The following is an 11,685-nucleotide window of genomic DNA, read 5'->3' on the forward strand; positions in this document are numbered from 1 at the left end:
ACGTTGCTGCCGGCGCATACGCGTATCGTGAATTTATCTACACAAATGCTCGCGTAGCGATGGTACGCAATGGCAACGACCATTATTTAATAACGGCTTTTCATTGACCACCTGATTTTGCGACATTAGCCGCAGATGCGCGGTTTCCAATCGAAACGCTTGGCACCTGCGCGTAGTGTATCCAATCGTCCCTTTTTCAGCTTCTGGCCTTTCGCGATAAAACGGTCGCGGTTTCGAGAAGGATAACGAAATCGGTTATGGGTAGAATTTGATGCATTTTTAATTTTTAAGAATGGTAGACGTGGAAAAAGATACGAACATATAATTTGTTGCGAATAAATTGGGAATGCATGCGAACGTATTTCAATATTTAGGGTTCCAAGCGTATTTATAAAATTTGTCGAATTGCCAGACGATGTCTGGACACGCACTGGGGGTTAAATTTTCCACCGAACAATATGTACCCATCCGCAACAACGGCGCGACAAAATCGATATGTACGACGAAAATGGCAACGCACACGTTTTCCGTCTCTTTTGTTTCGCGCACCGTCGCGTCCCGTCCTGCGAATTCTGAGCACCCGTTTGATCGTTCGGTTAAATTGTCGTTCCATTGCCGTGCACCGCCACGCTCATATTAACGCGAGACAATTTCGAAAGGGTTTCGTCTGTTCCATTAACGAAACGACGAGGACGGAGATACGGAATCTGGCCAGGGCGGGTGTACTTCAATTTCGTTGAATCGTTTAAGCCGCGGATGACAATTGCGCGCACAACACATTTTCTCAGAAATCGAAACGATCGTAACGTTTATCCATTCAAATTTAAATAGCTTTCACTTTTTCTGTACAACGGGACCAGTATTTTATTCGTCAGTAGAAGGAATTAAAGTTTCAAGCCTACCAAGCTCGGAACGGTTTCTTTTTGTGCCATTAATCTATCCTTTCCTTCGTCGTGACGTCGGAAATCCAAAATGCGTTCCACCGAAAGAGGCCACATAAGAGAGTCGAGGTAAGGGTGGCTTGTTTTCGGAGGAGACGAAACGACCCCAGTACATACACGCACACGTTGACTCCCTTGCCTCGCATCGACGCTTCTTGCTCGTCCATGACGGTTAACAAGCTTAGTTTAAACACTCGTTAGAGGAGCTTGATCGTTGTTTTGAGCAGCCAGCTGGGTCTCGAGCTGTTGTCGAACCAAGAGGAGACGCTCGTGGCTGTAAGCAGCTTATATTCGAAATGAGTACGTGGTTCGCGATGTAACCAATTGCATTAGATAGTTTGAGGCCCTGCTAAATGATATTCCGTGGAAACACGGAGAGATCGTCTCGAATATAAACCGCGTTGAGCTAAATCCTCTCGCGGAAACCATCCACGTTAAATGTCTAGAACGTTGATCAAATTGTTTTGCTCGGATTCGCGATCTGGAAGCACCCTCGTTATAGTTTATGATTCTTCGTCCCATCGTCTCGCTCATTAACTTTGTTTCAAAAAAGAATCATCTGCTCGTGTCTCGCGCTTTGATAATCGTCTCGATGCTCGAGCAGTATACGAGACATTGCGGTGGAACCAAGATCGCTCGCAGTTATTAAGAAGATCTAATGGCTGGTCCTGTTAGAAAGTTTTAACACGATTCGTAAAATAGTAATTTAAGCTATCACGGTTACGAATCGTTCCTCTAACTTCTTGCGCGTTTTCGCGTAATTAATGTCCCCTTTGCCAGACGCTTTCCAGAAGGCGCGTAACGTCCCCGGGCGAGATAAAAAGTTTCATTTCTCGCGCGAAAATGTGTATACAGACACCCCGAGCAGGAAAGAAGGAGATAATAAATTTTTTAGCTGCCGACGAAAGTGGCCGGCTGAGAGATAACACGCGACCATCCGCGTTTAAACGAATCGTCGGGACGATCTTTTTGAGAATCGACGCTGGACTATCCGAAAAGTATTTGGCCCTAAACGTCCGAGTGAAAACGTATCGATTACCCAAGGCACCGGGAAATTACCGGCATTAATCTCGGAACCTTTAATTAGGGAGGGCCCGTGACAAACGCAAGGAATTTTTATCTAAACTGTCTCTCCGTTTAGGCACCCCCTCCAGGCAGGTAATTTTTCCGCTATATTTCATTTCGTGCTTCTCTCCCTACTACGGATCCCTTTCGACGATGGAGGAGCATCCTTCTATCTACCTTTTAAAAGGACACTTAAGGACCCGTGCATTTGCCGTAGATTTTTCTCCTGGCCACCTTTGAACGTATTTTCGCGGTAAAATACTTTCCGTTGGAATCATATCGCCCTCTCGGATGTAAGCTCTATAAGAGTCTCGACTCGTTCCATTTTTCACACCGACACCATTTTTCTTCCGTTGCTACGAGATTATCGGACGACTCGAAAAGTGACACTGTCGTCTTAAAACATTGCGTAACTATCTGTGGTAATTTGTGTTAGTTTATCGTAGGAACAGGCCGCGCAAAAATTGAAAATTATAGGCACGATTAACTTGGCCTGCACGAAAAACTTGTGTTGCGGAAGCTGCACAACACGCCAATCCGCGGATCGAGTTTCACTCGTGCCTCGAATTTACGCGTTGCCCCCGTCTGTTTCCGAAGACTGGAATCCAATAACCGTGAAAGCAGATTGTGCTGTACTAGATAGAGCCGAGGTTCTACTAAAGAGTCCGGCAGACTTCACGATTCTTTGCTGAGTCCACTGAAGAAACTACTTTAGGAAACTCACAAACTCGTTCGTAGTGGAAGGTATTTCGGTTACCGGAAACAGCGACGAGAATTTCAGAAATCGGGGGATGCTAGTCGGCGGGCGAAGGTTAAACGCTCCGGCTCGCTATTACCGACTCGACAAGGCTAAATTACAGAGTTTCGTATCGTCTTTCCTGCTCGATGTTCCTTGTTAAGCGAAATCGAATCCCTCGGCACGGTTTTCGTTATGCGCTGCACTCGAGGAAGCGAGCCAGGAATCTTAATCGAGTCTCGAATGGAGCAATGAAACTCGACACTCCGGGAAAGGAGAGGGCGACTTTCTTTCGATTTCGTTTAGAACGGTCGCGCTTAATTGGCTTAACACTAATTTCAGAAATCGACTTTCGCTAACCCCTGAGATCACGAGTAACTGCGGATGTTATCTGGTTCGAAGAATATTCGAACCGATAGAAGGAACAGAAATGGTAAATTTGCCAATTAATAAAAAGACTCGAAGATAATAATTCACTGTTCCCTCTGATGAAAAAGTATGTTTCAGCAGTTTTTAAAAATCTCCCAAAGAAAAGGCTGCCAGATTTATTCTTATCCTCCGCTGAATTCGTTTCGACTCCACTTCTCCCTCGTCATGCTTTAACCATCCATTTTCTGGAAAGATTGCAAACACGCCCAGGTGATGTCTTATTCTTCTCGAGCGGGCAAGAAATTCCAAACCTGCTAAGCGTCTTAGTTGTTCAACGAGGCATCTAAAAAACTAGTCAAGGAGTGTTGTAGTCTGCGGTCTCCGTTGTTCGACGAGGTCAGCTTCGACCGCGAAGTTCACGGTGGATGCGCTTCGAGGAACACGTAGAGCAAACTGGATAGCTTCGTTGGCCCGAGTTCAACAGCAGAGTTACCCCGATACTTAAGCATCGAGATAAACCGATTTTGCTCGATTTACTCTTCGAGCACTAATATGGCTTGTAGTAAGTAATTAATACCGTTCCAGTATTTTTTTTTTCTTTTAAGTGCAAACATTTATTTCAAGCGAACGACAGAAAGAAATTTCTCCGTTCTCCAGAGACTCGACGAATTTTCCGCTTATCCGGCCGTGGCACGATAAAAGGCAAGGCTTTTCGGCTTTGACCAACACGTGTGCGCCGTCCTCGTAACACGTGCCTCGGCGCAGCTCACGTTCGTGAACGTGCGTCTGCGTCGAAGAAACCCTAAATCCGACGGGACACGAACCTCCCAGGTAACGTTGGTAAACCAGGCCCCATGATCCTTCTGATTTCCATATCGTAATTAATTTCTCATTTACCCGGTGCACCGCATTAATTACATGTCCCACGGCGACGCTCCCACCATACATACCTAATTAGTTTAGTTTTAGTCCGGGATTTATAAAGTGCAATCTCTATCTTGGGCCCTCCCCCTCGCACTCACCCGACTCATCCGCTAAATTCTGATTCAGAACTCTCGCAATTCATCGGTGGTCTTACCACGTACTTTCTCTTCGTTCGTTGGCGAGCTCACGATCCGCGATGCTCGGGTCTGTCTTCGATTCAATTCGAGCGCGAAAGGCGAACAGTTTCGGACGAGCGAAGCAGGCATTTGGAATCTAAATCCCGAAAATCGAACCACCTGCGGAAGCTTTCCCGCTTCTCCTCGATTCCGTTTCACAACTTCCATCGCTTCTTTCCGTCTCGTCGGGCACCACCTTTTCCGCGACGGAAGCACGTGCACCGGTGTACTTTATCGCGTAGCACGGTTATCATCGATTGTTTGTCTTAGTTCCCGCAATATTTAAAAGGCGGGAGTGGCTATGACTCTTCAAACGTCATAGTCGAGCAAGTGGTCAACCTCCAAGTGGTTTCCGCCGTAAGTACCCCTACGGGGGGAAACCAAGACCCACCTCTGCGAGCTAGGGTAGACATCGAGGAATAAAAGTTCGAACAGAAACCAGATGAGAGTAATTTTACACAAGAAAGTTCCCAAAAAGTTTTATGATTGTTGTCAAAAATGGTATGAAACGAATAGTCGGAAAATCCGATTAGAGTAATAATTAGCTCGTATAATTTCGAAGAACCCTTTCTACTATTATTATATTCTCTTTGAAAGATACTCTTGCGTTCACTAACGATCAGATTTTTATAAAATATGGTCGCCAGAAACGTTTTCAAGAGGTAGTTGCAATTTTAACTTTCACATAATTTCTTCCCTGCTTGGCCCTTAATTTGCCGCGGTGGTGCATGCGTATCGGAAAAAGTTTTTCAACGAGTTTCCTCGAATCTAATCCCGGTGTACGTAGGCATCCATTAAACATTAATTTTGATATTCCCGTGACTGCACGGCAAAATGAATTAGAGAAAAAGTTACCCGCGGTAATTTGTGCGAGTAGTTTCTCTATTTTCCAGCTCGTTGGCGACTCTGCACAACACGATGGGCGATAGGAAACATTCTCCCGCCGAAGCACACTCGTGCAGACATTTAAACAAATTGTTTTTCCTCGAATCGATCTGCACAGTTTTCTTCGAGTAATCGATGCACCTAATGTTGGATGAGGGTAGAGGGTTGATGGTAAAATTTTTTTGATTGGTAATAACCATTGTAACTTTTCTCCATTTCTTGTAAAAACTCTAAAGAATTTTTCATTTAATTTCCACGTACTTCAATGTTTACGAAGTCGAATATCACAGATGAAAATATTCTCGACTGATGTTCCGCGTGTGACGGGTATCGTATCGGAAAATATTAATTAATTAGTACAGTGTTTTTGTTCTCCAGAATTTATTTTGTTCGGCACTTTATTGGATGATTTAATGGAAACATTCGTAATCGAAAAATGTTAGTAATTCACGAGTAGAGGTCGCTGCGCGTAATATTTAGGGGTCCAGAATTTCCAACGATACTCACTGGGATGCTCAGGCTCGGCGCTGTTCCGATCTTCTTGAGTTAGAGTAGTTTTTCTCGACTGTGCGCTGGCAAAGGTCGATACCTCGATGCACGTCACTGCGATCAATATCCACAGCATACTGACGAGCGTCTCTTGATAATTTCACCCTCAAACCATCCTAACGACGTTTACGTCTTGTTCCCAGTCGCCTTTTTCTGTTAACAGAACACGCAAAGGTTATTCGATGGAGTCTAACGCGTTTATCGCGAATACATTTTCAACGGAACGGAACATCTCTGAATCGAATGAGAAATAGTATTTTAGTAGAAACTTAAAAAGGGTGGTTCGAGATGGAATAAATAATCGTTTTTCCCAAGAATATAGGAGGAGTGTGGAATCGAAGGACTCGTGGAATAATAACCATACGGTTAGAAACGCTTCCGTAAAAATCGAATTATTATTATGAATGGCCAGAGGAAGCGGGGAAGAACAGGAGCAAATCGAATTGAATTTCATACGGTCGGTTTAGCCGGCGACTACTGCTCATCCTCGGCGCTAGAAGATTTAATCGAAGATTCTCTTCGCCCACCGCCACCCTTCCGATCCTTATCTAATCCAATCCCACCACCTTTTGCTTTTCCTCGGTTAAAGCCGAGATGAGTGAACACCGGAACAGATACGGGCAAAATTGTTCTCTAGATGAAAATCTCCAATAACGAATGGAAGATACACAGCTTTGTATTCATTACTGGTCGAGTAAAAATAAAAATTTCAATTATAGGATGCTGCTACACCTCGTATCGAGGAAACATAATGCATTTCTTTCAATGTCCATCGTTTTGCACACGTGGATACAATTCTCTTTCTTCTCTTAAGTATACAGAGTATCCAAAGCTAATGGGAAAAAAACTTATTTCTTTGTTTCCACCTTTCCTTTTAGCGAAGAATTAAATTCTTTCTATTTCTTGTTCGCTTATCTGCTCACGACGAAGCTTACGTTTCACGCGAAAAGGATTTCTATTTCGCTGCTACACAAACGAAAATCGGTTTTGCGACGATAATTCGTTACGCGACGATCGCGTGAAAGAGGCTACGCAATGTGTACAGGTAATGTCGGTGTACGAGCTGCGGACGCTTTGAACGACCCCGACGCCTAGCCATGCGATCGAGATACAAAGCTGCGTAAACATATTTCAGTGCAAATACTTGCATTGTAAACGACCCGTAGATTTGCGAAATTCTGGGATCTGTGATTTACTCGTTTAGCTATGTCTCTACTTATTAGTTGAATAGGCAAATTACCTCTCTGGTGAAATATAAGGAAGCGTATAACGGGGGTAAGGTTTATAGTAGGGATCGTTGGAATGTGTTAAGTTAACAGAGAAGTAGAAACGATTTCAGAACTGATAGATTCGGAAAAAATTCCACTGGAATCGCAACGAGAGTGGATTGCGGAATGCAGTCGCCAGAGCCCATTTTCGAGATCGGAATTATCGGTGGGGCGGTTGGTACCGTTTCCTCGGCATTACGAAACACGTTCAGTGTCTACGACACTTTGTAAGTACTTTTTGTTCGTGCATTCACCTCCTTTCACGGGGGTGTTCCGAGGAGACAGAGAAGAAAGTTACGAGCATTGGTACCATTGAACGGAAAAGAGAGTTGTCTTTTTGATGCGTTCCACATCGGACACACGGAGTTACTTTACCCCGCTTCCGAGCCGAACTGAACTATCGTATTCCGGATACGTGACTCGAGAACTATCCAGAGGAAATGTATGTTCGACGAAACGGAGGACTTTATTGACCTTATTGTATAGTACTTTATGCACTATATTCGCGTCATGACACTAACTGAAAGTTTCTCGAAGGAAACACGTACCGTGCGCGTTTTGCAATCTTTTTTGCTCGAGGGTCTTATCCATCCAACCGTTTCGACGACAAAACAAACGTCGTAGAGGGAATACCCATTAGAAACGTTAACGAGAAACGATATTTTCTTCTATTGCATTTTCCGAGAGGGAAAAGGGAGATGATAACGGTCACTTGATTCATATTAAGTCGCATTGTATAAAATCGAATCCTCCGACCCGAAAAAAACGAGCGGCCCTTCAAGCAGTGATTTGCGTTGTGTAATCGACGTGTAATTTTTCGTCGATTCGTTGTCGAGACTGGAGTCGACGAGTTTCACGGAACTCTCGAGTAACCGTAATCGTGGAATGAATAGGAAGAAGAATAAGAGAAGTTCGAGTACGCTGAGACAATGGCTGCCGATGCTCTCGTAGGGAGGTTCGATAGACGAGATATCGAGGAGCTCGAGTCACTTCGCCTTTTCACGAAGCTGTTAAACGGCCATTAGCGAGCTAGAACACGAGGGAGTCCCGACGTTTCCGAGCCATCGGATTTCTAAAGGTTCGTCGACATTCAAAGAGCATCCAGAAACGATCATTCGATGAGAATCTAACGCCTTAGAGGTGACGCTAATTTTCGTGGCTCGGGGCAAAAAAAAGCGCGTCTTCGAATCCGCTTAGAGGGCCTGCTAATAAGTTTATCTTCAATCTCGTTTGGAAAATCCCGAGGAAAACAGCGACTGTCTTTTACTCCACCCCTTCAGCGATCGATCCGCTCACCAGCGAAATACTCCAAGTATCAAGAGAGTTTACTAAAAACTGAGAGGCCTGGACGAGATGAAATAAATTCATTCTTTCGCTCTTGACAAGGGGCTGGCGGTTTAACGTCGAGTGCCCTTAAATTGTTCATTAAACCAGCGCAGTGTTGGCCGATTATTCGCTGGAATTGAGAAAGCTATCGGTACGTGGCATTAAACTATCGATTTTCTCTGACGAGCCGAAAGTTAATGGGTATTCGAAATTTCAGGTCAATTGTACGAGTTTTCTGGCGTACAACTCAACTATATAGTTGTCTTTGACAGGAGGGGGATGGGAGTACGCGTGGAACAAAACTGCTAGTGGATCAAGTATTTAATTTACCGTAAGTGCACGGTTCGGAGTAGGTACTCTTGCTTCTCTCTCAGCGTGCAGTTTGGAAGTACCAGTTACTGTAAAATGGGGCTGCTCTTCATACTGGTTATGGTTTTACCCAGTGAAAAATATGGATTAATCTTTTTCGCGTTTCGATGCGAAGGTACATCGTGGAGCGCAAAGTAACCTTTGCTGTACGTACTACATCTAGTCTCGCGGAGGTCTCGTTTATGGAAACGAACATTTTTATTGTTAAGGATATCCTTTGTAGAGGGATGGCTTCGAAAAAGTTTGGAAACCAGCGGTCTGTGTGAAATTTGATAACAGTCGAACAGGGTAAGGAGAATCGGAGTCGAGGGAAACCGTTCTATATACTCAACGATGTCATTACGAGATTGCATTATAGTTTGCTTGGAAAAATGTAGTCGTAAACGGAATTCATATCCGCGCGGCAGCGTTTCCCGCTTGTGTTCGGATGTAGAGAAACGTAGGTACCTGCACGATTCAACGAACGATGAACAAGTGCCACGATGATTGTCGCTTCGCGCATCGTCGATTGGAACGTATTATTTTTTATCGATCAGCTACAACCGAACCCCTACACGCGTTCGTCAGAGCCGTATCCTCGACGCGAGCGAAAATAGAAATAAAATCAGAGGACCGTAATTCTCGATATCCTTTCTGTCATGCTGGCTGACAAAGATTCTCACCAGGATTGATGAATGACGACATTCATCAGAATTTCGAACTCGAATAAATGCCTTTCGGTGAAACGATACACTGATAGACGTACCTTTGTCAGGATGGAAATAAGCGAGTAGTAAGTGTGACGTATGTAGTTACAGAGATGAGCAAATTCTTATCTAGATCAAAATTTCGAATCACGCGTGGAAATATTTCACGATGAATAAAAAATGAATATGATTGTTCGATCGAACGGGTTATTACGGGTTCCTCTGTCAAGCTATTATGAAAGATTGACACCTACCCGTTCTTCGGATGCTTTGAATTTTGGTAAAGAGATATCTGTAACATGTTCGTTGAATTTTGTTCGTTGTAGCGGATATATCCTCCACGGGACACCAAAGCATCTGCATATCCTCTATTCGGAGGAATCGCAAAAACGTTTCATTTCCCTCTTCCGTGGCGTTCAAAAAAAGTATTCGTAATTCCAGTCTTCGCGTAATAACTTTATCGTGGAAAGAGAAGCAACGGTAAAGCGGATGATTGTTTGAAAGCTCGCCGCGAATAAGGATAACGTCACTTGGAGGAGTTATAATGGCGTAACGTAGCAAAATAATGCAAACGCGAAAGAAACAAAAGTTTCGCGCCGGAGAAAGTGTTTGCACGCTCGTAATTTCACGAGCATGTTGCTCACTGGCACGATGTCGTCATGATTTATGATACAAAGCTGCTTGTCTGTTAGCTGTGCTGTCAGCTCAAATTCATAGTTTGCGTCACGTGAAATCACCCATCGGGTTCGCGATTCGAAGATTATAAAATTTCTGATAAATATGCAGCTCGCGGTTACCTGTCTCGCGGAGATGTCCGAGGTTCCCGTCGCCGACTGTCGCGTTATCCACTAGCGAGTAAAAAAAAAACCGTGCTTGTTCACACTTTCCGCACCATCGTTCTCGAAGGGCCCGTTTCTCAGTCAGCTCAGGTCCAGGCAGAATTACGCCGTGAACACGTGGTGCTATGCCTTGTCATCGGTGGTCCTAAGGGTTGCTCGCGCTACTCACTCGAATGGAGCCTCGATAAACATCTCTATTCCGCACTGTTCTCGAGTTCCGTACGCGTTCTCACGCACCACTACTTCCATCGATCGCCGCTCGATGGATAATCTTGCACCACGATTTCCCTTCGCCTTCTGGGCGACAATCACTACGTATCCAGCTAGACCGCGACCACGATTCCAGTTTTAACACAAGAACCGATCACTGATACCGCGGAACGATCGTTACCATTGAAGACGTTAATTCGATCGAGCGTGAAGACTGACGAACTGACAAATTTCGTAAGGCGAACTCGACCAAGTGCTGGCCTCGACGCGGAAAAAAAGAATCGGTCGTACGTTGACACGTTTGCACTCTTTTCGGGATAGATCGTTGCGCAGCAGCCGTTGCTACCGGCTATCGAGATCACAAAACATCGAGAGAACCGATCGGCAGAAACGTAACCTCCCCCGCAACTAACGAAGCGCGCGCGCCGAGCTTCGCGATGTCACTGGATGCTGCCGTTGAACTTTCGCGCACGAACACCATCCTCGCTGCAACCTGCGCCGCCAACCCTCGACCCGCGACCACCCCCGTCTGCCGCGCAACCGAATCTCACCGGCGCATATACCTAAACCAACCTTACTCAAACTGTGTCCTGCGAAAACACGGTAATTAATAATCAAAGAAATAAAATTAAAGGGGTACCGCACTCTTCTAATGTCCATCACTTTGGTAACATTATTTTTGGACTGCAGTCATATGTGAAAGGCAGGCAATCAATTTTTTGAGATGAGAAGAGTTTCGTAGCTGAAAATATTTCGAAAACGCTGACCTAAGTCAAACTTCCAACATCGTGCACTCCATTTTCCGACACCCCTGCCTCGCGAGAGCTCGATCTTCATGCGAGTTCGCAGTGCTGGCTTCGAATATAAAGAAAGCAACAAGAGCAGGAACATGAAAGCAGGATAGAAGCAAACGCTGGAGGAACGGTTCGGGACGTGACAGAGAGAAAGTTAGGAAAACGTGCTTCCCCATTCGTGCGTTGGTCCAAAAAACGCGCGACACACGCTGCCGGTAGTCGCAAACTCGAGATTAATGAACTCTGGACTCGATAGCATGGCTTTCTCCGCTGGGTAATTAATTAATACTGCAATAATATTATGACTTCGTCAGAATTAACATTTTCAATCATTAGGTTTCGATCCTCTTCGAAGTTCGTAAACCATCTCCAAAATATTTATTTCGTTAAACAATTACATTCCTTGCGAAAAGGTCTTAGGGATGGTTTGATTTCTCAGAACTTGCAATAATAAATACAGGGGGGAATTGTAATGGGGAGAAATAAACACCGTTTATTCATTATCGAAGAATTTAAGCTGTGTGTCTATACTAGTCGTCGCTGCGTGG

At 44.7% G+C, this 11,685-nt stretch overlaps 1 protein-coding gene across 1 annotated transcript in view; it reads right to left on the reverse strand.

Annotated features, from left to right (window-relative positions):
* The window catches only part of LOC128879939 (nephrin-like), a 116,023-nt gene extending 105,258 nt beyond the window's left edge, over positions 1 to 10,765 (reverse strand). Inside the window, exons 1-2 of the mRNA XM_054129515.1 lie at positions 10,092 to 10,765; positions 5,604 to 5,798 (exon numbers count right to left, since the gene is read on the reverse strand). Of these exons, the coding sequence (XP_053985490.1) occupies positions 5,604 to 5,721 (118 nt within the window). The 5' untranslated portion in view covers positions 5,722 to 5,798; positions 10,092 to 10,765. The remainder of the gene's footprint in view (positions 1 to 5,603; positions 5,799 to 10,091) is intronic.
* Between the last annotated feature and the right edge of the window lie 920 nt (positions 10,766 to 11,685).

The sequence above is a fragment of the Hylaeus volcanicus genome, chromosome 7, assembly GCF_026283585.1.
Source record: "Hylaeus volcanicus isolate JK05 chromosome 7, UHH_iyHylVolc1.0_haploid, whole genome shotgun sequence".
NCBI classification, from domain to species: domain Eukaryota; kingdom Metazoa; phylum Arthropoda; class Insecta; order Hymenoptera; family Colletidae; genus Hylaeus; species Hylaeus volcanicus.